The 22,125-nt window shown below is 38.8% G+C and overlaps 1 protein-coding gene across 1 annotated transcript in view; it reads left to right on the top strand.

The window, feature by feature from the left end:
* DNAAF9 (dynein axonemal assembly factor 9) overlaps positions 1 to 22,125 on the top strand; it is a 2,711,795-nt gene that overhangs the window by 893,906 nt on the left and 1,795,764 nt on the right. Inside the window, exon 14 of the mRNA XM_044064082.1 lies at positions 4,633 to 4,709. Coding sequence (XP_043920017.1) covers positions 4,633 to 4,709 — 77 coding nt within the window. The remainder of the gene's footprint in view (positions 1 to 4,632; positions 4,710 to 22,125) is intronic.

The raw sequence follows: 22,125 nt of genomic DNA, 5'->3' as shown, positions 1-22,125 counted from the left end.
ACCAGTGCCAAAACAGTTTCCAAATGATTAATCCATGGAATTTCCTTTTAATACTCCCATAATAATAAGTCATTTCCATGCAGGTTCAAGGCACACTCTGAGAGGGCCTTGAATTCTTCAGTAATTTTTTAGAAAGAGTTGGACTGTAGAAGTATTTTAGAGGCAGCAACTTGGTCCTCTGTAAATACTTTTGCAAAATACTACAAGCTCTACTCTTTTTCCAGGTCCAGACCAGGCTTTGCTAGCACCATTCCCCAGGGGCTCCTTGACCTTCATTCTTCCTCCTCTCATTCTTTTTAATCTTTGGTATTCTACCTATATATCTTAGGCAACTGTAGCAGTGATCTAATGATGAGCATAGTAAACATACCCTTGACAGTACATGTTCATATAAATCACTACTGCAGTAGCCACTCCTTCCCTCCATCAGTTTTATTTTATTAATGTGTTTTCTGTGCCAGGTTGAAGACCCGGATCTTATGTACTTAACATTGACCTCTTTTGGGGCTGTAGTCTCCCTCTTTCAGTTGGCATGAAAACTCTGAGGGGCTTGGTTCATAGGTAGGTACTAGGCTATCTGCCCAAGGGCCTATGTAAGCCTAGCCAACAAGGTTCCCTGGCTTACGCTACCCAAGAAAGTTATTTTCCTGTGCCACTGTCGAACAGAGACACAAAAGGGATGTATTTCCTATTTCCCATCCACTCATCAAGATTTTTCTTGAAGAGTGCTAATGAAGGACTTTGCTTGACATAGATGGTTAGCCTGTTCCAGAGTATGGGAAGTCTCTGGGACAGGACTCTATCCCTCCAGCATGTCTTGTTTATTGTGGTGACAAGGTTTAGGTCTCTAGAGCATGTAGCTCGGAGGGATTGGGATTTCTTTAGGTGTAGCATGTCCAACAGCTCTGGGTTTGACATAGCTTTATATGTTAGGCAGAGATCACTTTGGAGTAGGCGATATGCTACGGAGTGAAGCTGGAGTTTTTTGAGGCGGTCAGTGTAGGGCATTTGTTTGAGGCCAATAATCCTCTTTGTGAGGTAAGGTTGTGGCCTTTCCAGCTGCTGCAGATGTCTTGTGAGGTACATTCCAAAAGGGCATTGTACTCTATAATGTGTCTGAGTGTCGAGTAGAGGGGAACAATGACCTCTTTTTTCCTGGATGAGAACCCTTTTATGATGAGGTGTGCCACGTAGAAGGACTTCCTGACTACTGTGGCGATGTGACTATCAAAGGAGAGACTACTGTCCACCTGGGTCTCATGGTCTCATCACACATTCGGTGTTACGTAGATTGCTGCCTATGTAATACTTCATGAGTTTTTGCCAAAGGGGATGACACTGCACTTTTTGGCATTGAGCTTGAGGCCATGGCTCTGACACCAGGCATCTGTCTCAGCGAGGCCCTTCTGTAGGATGTCCACATCATTTGGGGACTTGACTATGGCTCCTAGTTTGCAGTCATCTGCAAACTTCGTTAGCCAGAGGCCTTATGTGTTAGCCTGTACTTCAGAGAAGTAGATACCAAATAAGAGAGGTCCCAGGACGGAACTCTGTGGTACTCTACTTGTCACTGCTTTGAGGTCAGATTTGGAGTCTGCAACTTTTAGTGTGGGTTCTGTCAGTGAAGACCTGGATCTTATGTACTAAACAGTGACCTCTTTCGGAGCTGTAGTCTCCCTCTTTCAGTTGGCATGAAAACGTCAAGCTTGGCACCCAGTTTGATGATTTTCTCTCTACCCAGCTCAGTCTTTCAACTGTGTAGCCACATAGAAGGTGCCCTTAAGCTTTGGAAGTTTGACAGCTGTTATATCCTAAGTAGGATATATCCCATGTATCTTAGGCTACTGCAGCAGTAATTTCTTGGAATGTCTACTGTTACGGTGAGTTTACTTACAAAACTGTACTGTAGCTCAGACTGCCTGAAATATGTGGTTTAGTCCACTGCTTCTTAGAAAACAGAATTCTTGAACATATCTTCGGCTGTTTCACTTTTGCCCTCATTTTGGAGAGTCATCATGAAATTGTTTGCAGTTTGTTTGCTATTTGGTGTTTGTACTGAATTCTTGGATTATGTCCATTTCCTTGGCAACCATTTTTGGCCTCAGAAGTAATATTCCACTTTGTTCTGAGAATTTTCATTTCTTTTAGATCAGCAGTAATGGTTGCTTCTGCTTCTAATGTAATGTCTGCAAAATGCAGAATCAGGCTTGTTTCTTCAATTGTTTGTAGAACCTTTACCCAGAAATTAGTAAGAACACAAAGCATAGAGGATTATAATCTAGTCTCTGAATCATAACTGCTTTGTTTTGTGTTTGAGACACAGATGTCAAGAAAATCATCTTGAGAGTTAAGCTTCCTAAGCAATTTGTGTAACTGGTTCCATTAAGGATTATTATTTTTTTCCAAGAATTCATTTGATTTTAGTCTGTACTTGCTTCTTCCGTGAAGGAACACAGGATCAGTTAAACTTTCACAATTCAAGATGCATTTGTGTTATGTCAGTATTTCTCAAAGTAGGCCTTATACTCTCCAGCAGTTGCTGCAAAGCTGTGTGGATTGTTAAAGAGAATGGCAAAAAAGTGCTGTGTATTCACTCACAGTTTCTAAACAGATTGAATTGTAATTGGCGTTTGCATGATGGGGGGGGGGGGGTTCCTTCCTTTCTTAGTAACTGTCAGAAACTGATGTAAAACCACCTCTACTTATTTGTATTTCTATATAGTTGTAGGTAGGATAATCTGCACATCAAAAACTTCAACCTTTTCCAGCAAAGGTAGTCCACTGACATTCAGAAGCATGCTAAAACAGTGCATTTACACCACGGGTATATAAACATTGCTGTCTCTCGCTTTTTGTTTGCCACTCAGAAGCATGGTGAAAAAATGCATTTTCAGCGCTTTCACAGATATTTCATCCCTTTATTTTTTCTGTATTCTTTTTCCCTCTGTGCCTAGTAATCATCAAGCTTTTTCCTGTCTTGAGCACTCCAGTTATAAAAAGGAAAGTTTGAAGCTCATAGACAGAATTAATGGTTTGTCTTAGAACAGGGACATAGACTTTTCAGCCTAGATAGTTACCTTTCAGAGTAGAAGGAAAGTGGCTTTTGGTGTAACATTGAGAGAGATGAGATATCGGGCCTAGAGAGGGAGTTATTTACTTCTCAGATCAGAGTGAGGTAGGACATTGAAAGGAGAGAGAGAATATATTTGGGGACCTCAATAGAGAGGTTAGTGAAGGTAGGATACCTCATAACAGAAACCAAGAGAAATACAGGTATGGGCCTGGAAAGGGCTTTGAGGAACTGGTTGATGTAGACAGTGACCGAGAGCCTCACTTTCAGAGAAGGAGATTAGAAAAGCCCAGGAGACAGCTGCAGCTAAGGACTGGAAACACACACTCAACCTGAAAGACTACAAGTTTCTCTGTTCCTTATTGCATGTAAGTTAAACATTGTTTAAGTCCCTGTCAGTAAAAGAAGTGATTAATATAAGAAATGATGTTTGTGTTCAGTAGGCTGTCTGTTAACTTCAGCTTGGCAACTGCTAGTGTTTTCATTCTTAAAAGAATGAAATGAGATGTTGCAAAGGTGTAAATGCATGCTGTGTGAGTTGATTTCCCCAAGAAGCTAACCAAGGCAGCATATGCTATCATGCTATCCATTATATATGTGACTCTGTGTGTGTGTGTCTCTATCTAGAGATACAGCTGTATAGCTTTATATTTGTATTTACACATGCACACACACACATATGTATATAAGAAAATTAAATTTTTCTGTATATGTATATATGTATATATATATATATATGTGTGTGTGTGTGTGTGTGCTGGTAACTTTGTTGAACGGTACTTTGGTCGGCATCTGTTTAATTGAAACAACTTGGTTGACTAAACAGATGGCCAACAAACATGCGAAATGTGAGATCGACAGTGCCCAGGTAGGGGAATATACCCTTTTCCCCACTGATTGTGCGATCTCGGAGTTAGACTATATAATTAGCAGGGAGGGTGGGGGAATGCACTGGGGCTTGCCCCCCTGGAAAAAAATGATGTTTGTGTGTGTGTTTTTTTTAATTTTGCATGCTCTGAGATTAATTCTCGGCTCATGCATAGTGGCGTGTCAGTGTGCATAATGTAGATCAATTTGTTTCAACATTATGCACGTCGACATAAATGGATTTTGATTACTTTAAGTAATTCCATATAAATATATATATATATATATATATATATATATATATATATATATATATATAGATATATATATATATATAGACACACTAATATATGTGTGTGCATGAAAGGGTGCAAAAATGCATGTTTAATTTTCATACCGTTGTAGTATGCATTGGTTAATATAAAATTGTTTATCAGTAAAGGTTATGGAATTAATAGCTGTAGTTTTTTGTTCACCATAGTTGCTCGCTATTAAGTTATGATGTCTTGGTATATCAGATGAAAAGAAAGGCTGCCATTGAATGACAAAATCATGCTAGTTTATCAAGTGGTTAATTTTTAAATATTGGGTCAACAATTTCTGACATTCTTTTGTGAATTTGCAATTATGCAGTGCAAAAGTAGCAGCACAGTTATGATTCTGTGTAGTCTATCTGTTTTGTTTTTGTTTTGCAGGCAAAAGAATCTGCAGAAGTGATGTTTTTTTCTTTACTGGATTATTACAGTTTGAGTCAGTACAAAACTGTTTTACGGTAAGACATTTTTTTTCTTCTGTGAAATGCAATCAGCATTATTTCTTGCATTCTTAAAGTCTAAGACTCTCAGCATAAATTTAAGTGTCTCAGTCATTTTTCATTTTCATTAGAATTAATTTGAAGATGTGGCATTAAAGACTCTTCTTGATGAGTCGTGTGGTTTGCCCATCAGTCTGTATTTGATATCTTTTTGCAAAGGTTCATGCAGTCCGCCTTTGATGGTACACACTTTGTCTTGCATCAACTGCATAACTGAGCTTATCCCCTGTTGTCACCAGTTCTTTTTTGCTGCTTGTGGAGTTGCAGTCTAGATCCTTGCTATTGCTGGTAAAAAGTTCTGCATTCTTTAATTTTATTTGTGTTTATTTACATTCTGTTGACTGTGTTATACCTTTTTATATGACTTGCTATGAGGTTTAGTATATTTCCCGAAGTGAGACATGTGAAATTCATAAATCCAATCCATTTTGTGATTATGTTTAGGCTAGATGAACCAATGGAAGTTCAGTAACAGTAGGGTGATGATGATGAGATTGAATCTGTTATGGGAAGGGTATAGGAAGGTAGCTTTCTGTAGAGGTAAGATATTTGTTTATTTTCATTTTATTTACTGTTTGGTGCCCAGATGGGTGGACTGGTCCAAAGACCCTTTTCAGTCATAACCCAGACTCAGACATGTATAACATCAAAGAAATAACAGTAACATGCAGTACAACAATTGCAAAAGCACTTATAAAAGTGAATAAGTGACAGATCATGTTTCATCATTATGTCTGTACATGGAGACATTAGTACAGAAAAGCTCTTCAGGTCCGCTCTGACCATAAGCTAATGCTCTAGTGCCAAAAGTTCCTCAAACTTTCCCATAATCCTTATGAAGTTCCCCTTCAAGCCTTGCTTGCTGTAATAGCAAAAGAACCTTGATCACATATCCAGCTACTAAGTGCTCATTTAATGCTCTTTATCACAGCTTTTAGAGTACTTTTCTTCTTGAAAAGCTTGCATTTTGAATAGTTAATTGGGTTTTCCCTTTTGGATAGTTAGTTTTCTTTTTTCTTTTTTAGCACCTCAGTTTCTCAGTATTCAGACACTTGCTTAACATCTTAAAATTATATTTTCATGTATAGCATTAATAGGAGATAAGATGTTTCCTTCATTATAGTAAACTGTTGTTATTGCTGTTAGTCTTATCTCAGCTTGATATTTGTTGTGCTGTCCTCTTGTGATGGACAAAACTTTTAAGAATTTTAAATGTGGGCATAGCCATCCATCTCAGGATGTGCACGTTTTGTGCATCCTTTGTTTACAGCCTGATCACCATAATGTGGATTGCTGAATCTGTAAGGGATCTGGTTTGTTACCTCTTGCAGCTGGTAGGAATAGATTCATAATTAAGGGTCTTTTCTTTGCTGAAACTGTTACAAGGGCTGAAAAGAAGAAAGATAAGGAGAGGAACCGTGAGATAGTCTAAGAAACTAAAGTAGAAGAACAGGCATCCACACCTTCTCCCAACATACCTAGAAAGCATCCTTCTACTCCATTAGAAACTGTTGTAATTAAAGACCGGTTTTAGACTTAATATCCATCCATCAGACTAGTTTTATCTAAATCTCAACTCTCTCAGGTTGAGAGCTTGATTCCTCCAATTAAATGATGGCCAGAGATCTCAGGCTTTCCAAGACAGGAGTTTATATTCTTCCCTCCTCTCAGAAACCTTCAACCAGAAAGATTTATGCTATAAAATAGAAGAGGTTTTCTGTTTGGTCTTATTCTAAGGGTTTAGAACCTTTCTCTTCCCCCTCAAGTGCAATTTTAGATTTTCTCATGGATCTTTTCCGTTCTGGTCTCGGTTATTCCACTGTTAAGGTCCAGTTAGCAGCCATTTTGGATATTCATGTGGTAAGGATAACACAGCTGTTGCATCTCTGACTGTCTAAAGCCTTTTTGAAGGTCATCTTCTTGCTTTGACCTCATGTTGAGGTATCCAGTTCCCCCTTGGGCTTTGTCTGTATTGCTGCAAGAGTTAACTAGGCTTCCTTTCGAGTCTGCTGCTGCTACCATAGATTTAAAGTTGCTATCTTGACAAACTCTGTTTTTAGTAGCAGTAACTTCAGCCAGAAGAGTTTTAGGACTCCAAGCCTACTCTTGCAAACCTTCCTTACATTATATTTTCCAAGGACAGAGTCTCCTTGCATACTAATTCTTCTTTCTTACCTAAAGTGGCCTCTGTGTTTAAAATGAACCAGTCAATTCATTTGCCTATTTTCTTCCCAAATTTCAGTAACTAGGGAGAGTTCACATTTCATGTTTGGATGTTCATTGCCAGTTTAGATTTTATTTGAATATGACCAAATCTGTCAGAAATCAGACCCAATTCTTTTTTTATAATTTTTTTTCTAGCACTAGATTGGTAAGCCTGCCTGTAAGGTAACTTTGTCCAGATGGCTTTCGGAGTGCATTTCTTTTGTTAATTCTGTGAAAGGTATTCCTTTACCTAATAAACCTTAAGACCATTCAGAATGATAGTTGCTTCTGCTACTTTTTTTGCTCAGGCCTACTTAGATGATATTTGCACATTCGCTAATTGGTCTAACACTCGCACCTTTGCAAACAATTACAAGTTGGATATTCAGTCAGGATCCAGGTTTTGACTCCAACATTTTGTGGAGTGTTCTGTCCTGATAATATCCATCTCGACTATCTGGGAACTCTGTCCTGTAGGTTTGCTGAGGATGGAAGAGGCGGCATCGGATATGAAAGTTATGTATTTTCTATAATGCTTGAGACACATTGTCTTCTGTTTGTCTTATCCATCCCTTCCTCCATTCCCCCTTCCAGATTGTCATCTTTATTATGTGGCTCGTGTTGGGCTTTGTAGATCGGCCTGAAGTTTCACATTTGAATCCTTTCCTTGGTCCTTTCTGTTTATTATGGTTGGGATATTTTCCAGGTATTTCTAGAGTATAGTAGGGTAAACTCATTATGAGGAGACTTTGAGAGGACAGTGCATTATGGAAGAGGAGGCAGGGCTTTGGAGCTGAAGAGTCTGAGCTGCTGGCTTTGAATCCCATGACTACAGGTTGGAGTGGATGGAAGAAGACAACATAGCTGTAGCATTATGGTAAGTACATAACTTTTGGGTTATCTGACAAGGTAACTCAGTACTAGCCAGCATTCAAAAGCTCATAATACCCTCCCTCTTTCTTCCTGTGACAAATGATTGGCTGATCATATCCTGAGAGGGAAGTCTTCCACTGTCACAGGAAGTAAGTCTTCAGTCTTTTTGTGCCATCTAAAGAAGACAGTCCTCTGACTGTCTACAGGATCCAGTGCTGATTTTTCCAGCTTGCTGCTCAGATAAGTCCCATTTGGGGACCCCCTTTCCTTTCATTTTATTATTAGATATATTAGTTTATTTCTGTTTTAAGTTTATTTAAAACCTTAATGTTTTATTTCTGTGTTTACAGAAATGTCTGCTTGTAACAGTGTTTATTTGGTTTCTGTCTTTGACAGATGCTTGTTTTATTGTTTCTGATGAAACTTTTAGTATTTCTTTCAGAAGGTGCAGTGTGTATGTGTGCTGTTAGTCAGAACCGCAAATTAATCTCACTGGCCTTTACTGTTGTTACTGTGTTTTATTTTCATCTTTTGATGGAAAAATATTACAGAACTTGGATTTTTTTCTGCATTTGTACATTATCAACTATATGTTCTATGTATTTTTAACATCAGAGCACAGTTTTATTGCGAGTGAAGTTATCTGACTGCACTGTGGAGATGTTAACTCTTTTTGACAAGAAATATAGATAAATTGCTATTAAACATTATTTTATGGCAGTTTAACATAATTAAAATGTGTGGAACTAATGTCTAACACTGGCATGGCACATTGGGTGCTTTGGTGTTTAGACTTTGTGCACTGGAAATTAACTTCTGTCAGTTGTAAAGAATTCTGAACATGCTTCAGACTTTTTTTGTGATAATAGAACGTTTGGCAGAGTTTAGTTGTGTAGGGACAAACTTACTACAAGAAATAAGTGCTTATTGTGTTACATTATCCGATGCTGTCAGTTTATTATTCTGGCTTGTATTCTCTCCCCTGACTTGATGGATCCTAACTCTGGTACCCCCCCCCCCAATCAAATCTAGTTGCACTTAAAAAAAAAAAAAAAAAAAAAAAAAAAAAGCAAAATAAAAATATGCCTCAGCCTATGGTTAGTGATTCCTGTCTTGGTCTGCAGACAACTTACCTTTTGCAGCATCTCCTTCCAATGTAGCTTTTTTGGCCAATATAGAATGCGGGACACATCCTCCGGGGTTGTTCCAGTATCTGGTGCAGGTGTGGGAGAACTAAACACTTTAGGTGCAAGAGCAGTCTGGAGTAAGAGACCCTTTGCCAGACATAATACTGTGTCACCAGATATTTGATCTAGTAGTGAAGTTTACAAAGAAAAAAAAAAAGGAGCTTCATCATACAACTGATAATCAGATTATGTCTGTTTATAAGGCTAATGTGGTTTCCTTGGCTAAAAGTGTTCCACAGACAGCTATTTCTGGAGGTTGTGAATGATGAGAAATCTGATGAGAACAATGGTAATTTCTTAGATGACACTGATTCCAGCTACTCTAATTCTTTGGAAGGTGAACCTGAGTTTAAGGCCACACAAGTGTTCACTTTTCCTCAGGTGATTGCTAGATTTAGTGATTTTGCTTGGGAGCAGACGGAAAGTACCTCACAGCTATGCAGGGTATGCAGGGTAAATGACCTTATAGAGGAAATGATGTCCAATTTTGTGGCTATCCTGTCTCTCTTACTGACATTGGAAAATGTTTGTTAAGCTTGTCTGTAGGACATCAGTATCTATTCCAGCAATTGCTAAAAAGGCTTAGAGAAAATAAAGGATTTCCTTGCATATGACCGGTCTCTCTTCTCATTTGACTGCCTGTCCAGCTGTGGTCTCCCCAGTTGCCTGCTAAAATAAAAAAAATCCTTGGATTGTCTAATCCATTGCCACCTGATAAAGAGGGAAAATGATTAGATCTTCAGGCCTAGTGATCTAGCTTTTAGAATATTAAATTAACAAGGCTAAATTTATTTCACATTGCGAATCCAGTTTGGATGATTTTGCTGCATTCTTACTTGTAGAGCAAAATTCTAATACGACTGAAATTGTTTTGAAATTGACTCGTGTATCGAAACATGGTTTAAGAGAAGTGCTTGAATGTGCAGATACTGTCTGGAGAAATACTGCTTCTTCTTTTGTATTAAGATGGTATGCTTGGTTATGTAATCAGAACATCTTTGACATTTAAAAGCTGAAATTCTGAATAAACCTTTAAATTCTGAATTAGTGTTTGTGTCCTTTGTTACACAGATTCTCAAATAGAGGGATGATAGCGTCAAATTATTACATGGACTATTGAGGATGTTTCATGTACCCAAGTTTTCCTCAAACAAGGTGTCTTCCTTCAAGGGGCAGAATAAAAAAAAAAAAAAAAAAAAAAGAACAGCCAAACAAAAGTCAGGGATCCTAAAGGAAATGGTAGGAGAAAAATTCTTCGAAAGCAAACAAGAGGGGTTCCTTTCCAAAACAGGATCAACCCCCCCCCCTACAAAGGAATTACTGTGTTGTGTCACAGAGCATCCCTATTCCCCTCTTGCCCTTCCTTCACCTTTACCTTTCCCCAGACTGTTTCTTAACCCTAGAGCCTGACCTCAAGTAGTCTAAGACAAATGGGTTCTGAGAATAATTTCAACAGGATACACTTGGCAGTGCATAGAAAATCCTCCCCCTTTCATGGGAACTATCCCACACCCATCAGACCAGACAGAGCTTATTCCTCCAGTTCTCCATCACATGGTAGAAGCAAAGGTCATGGAATCAGTGCCTGCAGTACGTAATGGGAAAAGATTTTACTCCAGAATCTTTTTGGTACTAAAAAAGGATCACTATGGAATACGCATAATAGATTTGTCCTTTCTAAACACCTCTAAAATTCAAAATGCTCACCTTACAGTCTGTCATAGCATTCCTTCCAGACCACTGTTTCATAGTGATTTAAGATCTCAAGGATGCTTATTTGGCTTACATTGTCACATTATCAGCTTTATGCATTACCCTTTGGGCTGTCTACTGCACCTAGAGCACTTACAGAATGACTGGCTGCACTGGTTGGCTATTGCAGAACCCTAGGCATCCATATTTTTCCTTATATAGATGGCTTGCTGATTTGTGCAGATTTTGTACAAAAGTGCTTGGAGTCCTTAGACAAAGTTGCATCCCTCCTTTCCCACCTGAGTTTCAAATTGAACCTTTAAAGGGTGCTCCTCACACTCTCTCAGTGAATTGTTTTCCTAGGTTGTTGGGTAGACACCGTAAAAAGGATGACTTTCCTGTCAGAAGACAAAGTTCTGACTTATCAGGGCATTTTCTTGGATTCCTCTTTTCTAGACTTGACCTCAGCAAGAGAGTTCCTTAAAATTATAGGCCTTGTGACATCAATGATCATCATGATACCATTAGCCAGGCTACACAGGAGAAAAATTTAGTGGTACTTGAAGAATTGTTAGATCAAGCACCTTTGTGCTTTGGATTTTCAGGTACTAGTCATGTAATTTGTGAAACGGGAACTGAAGTGGTGTAGAGATCAACTGTCTGTGAATCCAGGACTCCCTTTTTGTCTTCAGACCCCTGTCCAATCTGTCCAGACAGACAATTCAGATTTTTCACGGGGAACAGTGTCAGTGGGAGTTCAAGTGTAAGGCTTGCAGGTTCCTCAGGACATGGCAAAATACATGAATATACTAGTAAAACGTACAAACTAAACTAAAAATAAAAATAAAAAAAACAGAAGACAAAGTAGTCAAGACGAAAAATATTTAATGAAGCGCTTTTTGTTTGTTCCCATAAACAAACTTCTTCAGATAAAATCACACATGAATATTTGCACTTGTTATTTAAAATGTTTGAATCTGTGTGATTCTATCTGAAGAAGTTTGTTTATGGGAACAAACGAAAAGCGCTTCATTAAATATTTTTCCTCTTGACTACTTTGTGCTGAGTCTTCTGTTTTTTTTTTTATTTTTAAAATGCATGAATATGAAAGTGCTTTTGGTAGTGATTCATCCCTTAAATGTTGTCACCACTTAAAGATTCTGGATCCTCATCGAGTGGTCACAGACAACACTACCATGATGTGGTACATGAATAAGAAAGGGGGAACAAGGTCATACCCTCTTTGATGGTTGGCTGTGATGGCCTGGGAGTTGGCTGTGCAGCATTCTTTGACTCTCCAGGCCTCATACATTCCATCCGAGCAAAACACAGTGGCAGACAAACAAAGCAGATCCTGGACAGACCCTCACCAGTGGAAGCTCCATGAAGTGTATATGATCAAATGCAAATTTTACAGAATAACATCATAGCTGACACTTTTTGGGCATCACCTTAAAAAGTTAATTTGTATGTTTATCGTAATATATTTATTAGAGCAAGTTATACGGAATACCTGAAGAAAGAAGTAGCAAAAAGTTACTTAGTACCCAAAATATAAAAATCCTAATTTATTTGTTATGAAATAATATATATATATATATATATATATATATATATATATATATATATATATATATATATATATACACACACACACACACATTATAGATATATATATATATATATATATATATATATATACACATACATATATATACATATTACTCAATGGTCATGGCATATGAAACTTGAGAGATGAGCGAACGCTGACAAGATATTACAGATTTTACTTGAATAACACTAATTACAAATGAGCATGGGCTTAGCAAGTAATGGTTTATACACTAGAAAAAGGGAAATTTAAGTTGTAAATGGGTTTGTGAAAGTGCATAAGGGTATGAGTAAAGGATGACATTTTGAAGTACAGCAGTCAGATATGGGTTTGTAAAAAGAGCATATTATTATGACAGTATTTTGTTTTATCGGATAAACAGTTATGTAGATCATTTCAGAAGTTTAAAAACTTTGCTTCTCTCTATAAAATTTACCTTGAGTATGACTACTAAGTTATGAAAAATCAAGCAAACCAAAACAGAAATAGAGGCTACATGCAATTATGAATATTACTCAATAGGATGTATCAGATTTTTAATTGGGCATTACATATTCTGTGCTATTAGTATATTAGCACAGGTGTAACATTTGTCTGTTAAAAAGTACATGTCTGAATGACAAGATTTTTATGACAAAAACATCTGATGAAAACTTTGATATTTACCAGAGCTCAAGCTCAATGCCAAGAAATGTATTGTTATCCCCTTTGGGAAAAAACATGTATCCATGAATTACCATTTAGGTGGCAGTACACTAAACACAGAAAATGTGATAAGAGACTTAGGGACACAGGTGGACAGTGGTCTCACCTTCAATAACCACATCGCCACAACAGTCAGGAAATCCTTCTATGTGGCACACCTCATCACGAAGGGCTTTTCATCCAGAAAAAAGAAGGTCATTGTCCCACTGTACTCATCCCTCATTAGACCCATTATAGAATACAATGCCCCATTTGGTATGTACCTCTCAAGACATCTGTAACAACTGGAAAGGCCTCAAAAATACCTCACTAAAAGAATCACAGGCCTAAAGCAGATGCCCTACGCTGACCGCCTTAAAAAACTCCAGCTATACTCTGTCGCATATCGTCTACTCAGAGGCGATCTCTGCTTAACATACAAGGCCATGTCAAACTCAGAGCTGTTGGACATGCTACACTTAAAGAAATCCCAATCCCTCAGAGCTACACGCTCCAGGGATCTAAACCTTGTCATCACAATAAACAAAACATGCTGGAGGGATAGGTTCCTGACCCAGGGACTCCCCAGACTCTGGAATAGATTGCCCATACATGTCAAGCAGAGTGCCTCTTTGGACCTCTTCAAGAGGAACCTTGACGATTGGATGGGAGAAAGGAAATTCACCCCAGGGATCATATCAGTCGCCCTGCTAGACAGGGGTCCAGGAAAGTAAATAATGTGGGAAGAAATAGCCAGGGAATTGTTATGGCTAGGCTTGTATAGGCCCTAGGGCTGATAGCCTAGTACCAACCTATGTACTTTTATATTTGTAAGAATCACAGTCTGGTATTTGATATCTGATAATCTGATCAACTTAAAGTCCTGTCACAATGCTCTGTATCCTATAGACTGCTAAGGGGTGACCTGTGTCTGGCATACAAGGCATCCTCCAACCCCTTACTGATAGACTTACTGTACATCAGCAAGTCGGAAGGCATCAGAAACATGTGGTGTAGGGATCTAAACCTCTACTGCAGCATCAACAGAATGGTATGGAGGAACAGGTGTATCTCACAGAGGATACCACTGCTGTGGAACAGAACCCCCCCCCCCATCAACATAAAACAGAGTTCATCCCTATCCACTTTCTTTTTCTTTTTTTTTTAATCTTTGGAGGGGAAACAGAAAATTTACCCCAGGACTGCCCTCTGTACTACTAATAGAATGCTTTACCCCATGCATGGGTCCATCAGTTGGCTATTGTATGATCTAATTTATTCTCATTAGGGGTAATATATAATTAACGACCATGGGAAGGGTAAGGCTATTATATAACTAAACAGGGTAGTTTTTTTGAGCCCAAAAAGGAAAATTGGCTATGCTTAAAATGGTCTGCATGGGCAGTTAGCCTAGTACTTACCTATGAACCCATAGATGTGGGGAATGCCTTAAGTAGATCTGTTCACCTCCTTTCAGTACAGATAACTGAAAATATTCTGTTCAAGTCATCCTTGCAGCCATGCTTGAAAGACGGTCGCTGTACCATTCCCGTGGTCTGAAATGTTCCTGCATGCATTTCCGCCCTTTCCAGTGTTTCCCAAGGCACTTCTAAAGTTTCAGAAAGTCTTAACAAAAATCATAGTAGTAACCCCGTTTTGGATCAGGCAAAGGTGGTTCTCCCAAGGGCAGTTACCACAAGCTTCCTCACAGACTGGATTTACTTACACAGCATCAGGAGTGAATGGTACACCCCAGCATAGAGAAACTGCAGCTGACAACCTGGAAGATTCTATTTTGATACCTGTTAGGCTCTTGTTCCATGAGGATGTGCAGCAGGCATTTAAGGTGGTAAGAAAACCTGCAACTAGAAAATCTTAACATTTACAAGTGGAAGAGGTTTTCTAGGTGGTATCTATCTAGTAGCAGAGGTCCCAAAAGGGCTTCAACCCCTCTGGTTTTTAAATATTTGTGTATATTTATTAGAGATGGTTTTCATATACTTCTGTCAAAGTGCATCTTGTGGCCATCTCACCTTGTCTGCCCATGGATCCCCCTTTTTCATCTCTTTTTGTAGTCAAATAGTTTATCAAAAGAGTATTACACGAGACCCCCTTAAAAGCAAATCCCTCCTTTCTGGGATCTCAACTTTGTTCTTGAATTTGACCTTACTTCCTCTCAGGACGATTTGTAGTTCATTACTTGGAAGACTGTTTTACTTATTACTCTGACATGTGCAAGGCGAGTGTCTGGGCTACAGGCTGTCATAGTGGGCCAACCCTATCTGTTGTTTGACGAGGACAGGGTTGTGTTACACACTAATCCATCATCCCCAACTAAAGCTGTTTCTGAATTTACATTGAATCAAACCATTAAGTTCCATGTTCTCTCCTGATCAAAAAACAAAAGAGAGAAGATTTTACAAACCCTGGATGAGCAAAGGCAGATCAAGTACTAGCTTGACAGAACAAAGCACTTCAGGAATGAATTACAGCTGTTTGTCCACCATAAAATGGTCCGCAAAAAATGCATAGTAATCCCCTTTGGAAAAAACAGAGTACCCGCAAACTACAACATAGGAGGTAATCCCTGAAATCTGAAGAATAAATAAGGGATCTAGGGACCCAAGTAGATAGTCAGCTTTCCTTTAATAACCATGTTGCCAAAGTGGTTAGAAAATCCTTCTATGTGACCCATCTGATCACGAAAGGGTTCGCATCAAGATCTAAGGATGTAATGGTGCCCCTCTACTCTTCCCTCATCAGACCCATTATTGAGTACAATGCACCAATTGGAATGTACCTGGCTAGACATCTCCAGCAGCTGGAGAGACCACAGAAGTACCTAACCTAGAGGATTACTGGCCTCAAACAGTTGCCCTATGCAGCACGATTGAAAAAGCTAAGACTGTTCTTTGTTGCATACTGCTTTCTCAGAGGCGATCTCTGTCTAACGTACAGAGCCATATCCAACCCAGAATTGTTGAACATGCTCCATCTTAGCAAAACCAAATCTACTCGAGCTACACGCTGTAGGGATATAAACCTCAACACAACAATGAATAGAACATGCTGGAGGGATAGATTCCCTTCGCAGAGACTTCCCTTACTATGGAACAGGGTCTCGATCTACATAAGACAGAGCCCCTCACTATCATTCCTCAAGAGGAACCTTGACAAGTGGATGGGTAACAGAAAGTTCACACCGGGGATCACACCAACAGCACTACTAGATAGGGGCCAAGGGTACTAGCTGCTAGTACAAGGATCTAGGGAACTACTAAAGGGGCGGTGAATACCGCACAATGTGGCTGGGCTAATATATGCTGTCGGGCAGATAGCCCAGTACCAACCTATGAACCTATAAGGTGACTAAGAAACGTCAACCTGTCTCTAAGCAAACTGTTGCATGATGGTTGTCCTGTTCTGTTGTTTTCTTACTCCAACCACAGTAAATCTCTTCCAGGAAAGGTTAAGGCTCTCTCAAATAGGGCCTTATCCTCTTTGATGGCATATTGGAAAGGGGTGGATTCTAGAAGCATTCTAGATCATCTGCTCATACCGACTGAAAGTGCTACAAACTGGATTCCTTTTCAAATCCAGAGCAGGCGTTGCTAGGACCATTGTGTAGGGTTTCTGGAATTCCTATCCTTCCACCACCCAGGTAAGGTAAACTTTGGAAATCTACACAAAATACAACTGAGGTAGTGGGAATGATGAACAGGGTACAGTTGGGTAAGTCCTATTTACCTGTAAGAGTAGATGTTTGAATTTGTCACTGCTTCAGTAGAAGCACCCACCAGCCATTCCCCTGATTGTGCATAGCTCAGGTGGGTTTCAACCTATTTGATTCACTTGTTGTTGGATTTGATTATTGTATGTTTTTTCATTGGCAGCAAATTTGCTATTTCTTGATGATTCTGGTACTTTCCTCTCCTTTCTGGAAGCTAAAAAGCCCGAACACTCACTTCCTGTGATAGCTGAGAACTTCCCTTATTAGGATATACTTAGCCAATCAACTTGAAGGAGGCAGTAATCTAAGCTTTTGAAAGCTGGCTGTACTGAGTTACCTTGGTGAGTAACCCAAAATGTCACTGAGGTAATTTGAATATCTAATTTTACAGGCTAGTAGATCTTACACATTCCTTTTATGCTAGCATATCTGCTCATACTAAAGGTGGATGTGCAGCACATCAGGAAGGAGCCTGAGCTTTGTACAGTGGCTTGGCATAAGGGGTATCCTAGCAGATAAGTCCCATTTGTGAAGAATATGTGCAACATTTATCTATTTGAACATCTACCATTATGGTAAGTTATCTCCTTTAAAAGAGAGCAATCCCATACATCCCTGCTGACCAGAAAGAGCTTGACTTTAATTTGCATTTCATTTTAATGTCCTAGAGAAAGAAGAAACATAGACCCATCCTTAGGTTGCGTTGCTTGATTCACTGCATTCCAAAAGAGTCTTTTTGTATGGTGATGGTGGAGTTGATCCTTTCTTGTTTGTCCACTGTAGAGTGAATGTTGTCTTTGTATATCCAGTGCACCTATCTTTATGGCAGAATTGCTCTGGAGTCCAGGAGGTTTTTGGGTTTCTAAGTAGGTACTGGTTGTTATCAGTTCCATAGCCTACCCTTTGGCCCTACCACAGTTTCCAAGGTGTTCATGAAGATCATGTCCATTGTTGCAGTAAACCAGTGGCTGCACAACACAAGATTTTTCTGTACTTGAACAATTGAAGTCCTAACTACTGCAGTTATGGACAGTCTGATGGCAACAAAGGAGTCCCTTCTTACATTGTTCCCTTTCTTGGGAATCACAGTGAAAACTGTAGATTCAATTGATGCCCCCACAGTCAGTCAGTACACATTGAAAGTTTATTGGGATCAGCCTGTAGATCCTGTGATCTTATGGGTCAAAATATCCAGAAATGCGAGGAACATGTTTGTTGGTCAGTGTCTGAATCCATAAGAAATTTGTAGAAGTGGGGTTAAACAGAAGCTGTGATTGGTTACCAATCATTTGGAAAGCCTCCGGGAATAGATGGTATCTCTATAGAAATCTGGGAACTAGTTAGTCAAAAAGCTAATGGGACTTTGGCAAGTAATGTTCAGTAATATTTTGAATAGTGGGGAAGTACCTACAGTTTGGACAAGTACCGTGGTGGCATTATTACCAAAAGAGAGCAAAGACCCATCAGATCATGTGTCATATAGGCCAATTTCCATCCTAGATCATGATTATAAAGTCTTTATTTTCATACGGGATAAGAGAGTGTCAAAAATTCTACAGATTAATACATTTGGATCATAATGGCTTTGTAGAGGGGAGGCTGGATATTTGATAATATTAATACAACTTTATTTTATTTATTTATCTATTTATGTTTGTTTACTGGTATAGTGTAGTGATCAGTAATCAAAAACTGATAACAGTAATAACTGATCAACTCTGATAATACAGAAGGAATCTGAGAATAGGCAGTTGTCATTGCTGATGGTTAGCTTTGGTGACAGAGAAAGGTTTGACAGAGACTTCTAGAATTTCATGAGTAGGGCAATGGCAGATTTTGCATTTCCATGGAAAATAATAAGGTTAATATTCAGAATTTCTAAAGGTTCAGAGACAAGGATAAAGGTGAGAGGCTTCATTCAGACAGATTTGAGTTTGAGCAGAAGAACCAGACAGGGATGCCCTCTCTCCCCTTCTTGTTCTTGCTAAATTTGTTGACTTTATCTAGGAAATTAAGAGGTCCAAAAATCCAGGGATGCAGTTGGTATGGATACCAGGAGAAACTGGCACTATATTACTGTGTACTTGACAAAACTATATGAGAAATAATGAGACAGTTCTCTGGGTAAACATGAACCGTGTAGGTATAAATGAAGTTGTTCAGCGGTTCCCCAAACTTGTGGAGGGCATCACAAAAATGAAATATTTGGGCACTTGGGTTAAAAAAGAAAGAGAACTGGCAGCCTGCTATACCCAAGAAAAGACTAAACAGAATATAAGTTAAGGGAGTGGAAAACTGAGTGTGGATTCAGGTAATAAGGTGAAAACTTTCAAGATGTTCTTAATGCCTCTAGTGTTATAGTGGCTAGGCTTACTTTTATTCAGCCCGAAGATGTGGAAGACAATTAACAAGGAGCTGGAAAACTTTATATGGGAAAGAAAGACAGCAAGGGGGAACTAGGACTGCTAGAGCTGAAGTTTGTTTTCAGGCCACACAGTTGAAACTTTTGTAAATAACCCAAGCAAATGGAAAAGAATAGTGTTACCTCAGGGGTAGAGTGTTTAAAGAAAATATAATTAACCATACAGGGCATTATACGTATAAAATGGCAAAAAAAAATTATTAAAAGTAGGCAAGTAAACGTTTGGGAAAAGGAAGCCCTGCCTATAGGGATACTTGCAGTAAACGACAGAGGAGATAGACAGAATGTGATTGTATGTAAATGGAGAAAATTGGCTGAGGAACCAGAATATTGAAAAGAGATAAGTATGGAATACAATGGAAAGGGATAGGGCTAAATAGCTGTTTGGACTACATGATGAGTACTATATACCCTTTCAAGGAATAGTAACCAAATATAAAGGGTCGGGGCAGAGAGGCATATAAGGAAGATTCAGCACTTTAAATTTTTTTGATAGAGCCAAAATGGATAATGTATTTTAAAAAGGAGTAATACATAAGACACGCAAAATACTTCAAGAATACCATAAAATTTAGTCTGAGGGGATATGGATAGATTGAGAGAAGAGGACAGATAGGCAAGTAACATTCCAGTGCTGTCTGTTGTGCATTCTTTTCTGCACAGTGTTGACTGTGGCTGTTTAGTACTTTGTTGCCTGATGTGGAGTCCAGAGTACTGGATATGTGTGGCATGAGTGTATACTTATCGGTGATCGTGGGACTGTGGAATCTCAACTGTTCATCTCACCTACTGTAAGTCTAGATCAACCAAGTTAAAGAAGGCTGTAAGTAAGCTCAAGGCCCTCCCTGAAACTGTGCACAAGGAAAATCTTTGTGAATCTTTGTATAATGCTTCAGCAATAGCTTATGTTATGTCCCACTTTAAATCTGATGGAGATGATACTTTGGCTAGGCCTACAACGTCTGGGGTATTTTCATGCAGGATGATGTGACTGAGTTCCGGTTTGAAGGAATAACTCACAAACAGCATCATGGATGCCTGGTTTTGGTTGTGGAAATGATCTTTGGTTAGCCTATGTAGGACCCTGGTCATCAACCTTCTAAGGGCTTTTGCCTCTGTGGATGGTCTTTAGAATCCTGCTGTTGCCACTTACATGCAATGGCCAAGTTCAAAAAGGCTTCATGACAAAAACGCAAAAGATGATTGACACTGAACATTGTTAACACAGAAATGCAAATTGTAATACATGCATCAAAACACAAAAGTCCAAGAAACAATTTAAAAATGTTACCACAATTTTTGCAAGGGGGGCTCTGTGATGCTGCTCCCCACTGGCATGTGGGGGTTGCACCTGCATACCCACCCCTTTATTATATATACTACCAATGAGATTACTGTACCGCTGAGAAAAGGGAATTTTCCTTTATACCACAGTCTTGACATTAGTACACATATGTCATTACTCTTAGCTTTATGATAGCATTTTTAAGTGTCAGTCACAACTGCCTTGCATATCAGCATTGCACACTTTAAAAAGAAGGAAGGGTTTCCATGGGTAACCAGCCCAAGCCTCCATTAATAGAGGGACTAGTCCAATTGGGGAAATGGAAAAGGGTCACAGCAAAACTGGTTACTTGGGCCATAAAAATAACTATATATCTGAAATCTAAAGTACAAAATAAGCAGAAGTATAAATGAGAGACCTTTTTATAGAGAGAAATACCAAAACCTCACTAGAACAAAATTAACCGGTTACTGCATATAACAACAAAGGCCAAAAATATATAATGTTTTGGTGGAAATGCCAACACATTTTTTTGTACTCCTAGCAGAGTATTCAAAATGTTTTCCAGAACCAACTTGTTTTGATGGAGATGTAATCTGCAGGATGGCGAAACCTGGAAGCATATATTTTGGAGTTACAGTGAATTAGGCATGTATGAATAGGAATAAATGCTGATTAGGCAAATCACGCACAGGGATATTGATCTCACAAAAGCATTATTTCTTCTATGCATACAAGAGCAGTTACCTCAAGATAATAACATGGATAACCTGTTGTGGGTGATTATGTTAATAGCAAAAAGGTAATAATCATACACTGGAAGAATCCGGCACCCCTGACTGTGGAAGAACATAGAGAGCTAGTAATGGCTTTAAAGAGGAAGGAAAAATTATAAAAGGGCAAGGGAAGCAACAAAAAGGAAGATGGTTAGTTTGGGTAAGTACCTGGAGGAAGACCGCAAGAGGCCACATTGTGTAAAGGACCACACCAGATGGAAAAAGAACAACAACGCAGCCCACATAACATGACAAGAAGAGAAAGTAGAGGCTTATCTTCCGGTATCTCCTTAAAGGTAGTAAGAATAGGTCAGACTCATCATAGGTAGACACCTTCCCTACCAGCTGGTTAGATATATGAGCCACTTGGATAACAAGTGCAGAATTTATTGATATCCATGTATATCTTTAGAACTACCTGTTTTAAAAATTAGGAGAACAAATTACCTAAAAGACCATGTTTAAGAAGTTTAAAGTTGTAAAATAATTAAAAATTTAACTTTGACCATGGGGTGGAGGTCTTTAATATTTACTGAAAAGAATAATATTATATGCAGTAGTCACTGCTGGTTTACAGTTTAAAATATGTTACAAGCGGTGCACCATGCATGAGTTCTGCACATTATGTTGTAATTGATCTGATGAGTGAATTAAAAAATATTTTTAAAAAATAAAGAGGAAGGGTTTATTGCTGTCTGACGAAAGTCCCTTTAATATTAGTGTCACACTACTTTGCCATCCCTTGTGCTGACAAAGTCAGACAACTGAATATCTCTATCAGTTTCTCCACTACTGTCCTAATACTGTCTTTGGAGAGGCATTCTTCAAGTTTGTCTTGGCTTGGAGAGCTGTCACAAAAGATCACTGGGTTCTACGAATGATCTCTCTAAGCAATGGTTCGGTGGCCA

Source organism: Protopterus annectens, chromosome 2.part2, assembly GCF_019279795.1.
Source record: "Protopterus annectens isolate FY-2018-M chromosome 2.part2, PAN1.0, whole genome shotgun sequence".
Lineage (NCBI taxonomy): Eukaryota > Metazoa > Chordata > Ceratodontiformes > Protopteridae > Protopterus > Protopterus annectens.
The sequence above is the reverse complement of the archived record's forward strand: the minus strand, read 5'-3'. Positions and strand labels throughout refer to the sequence as shown.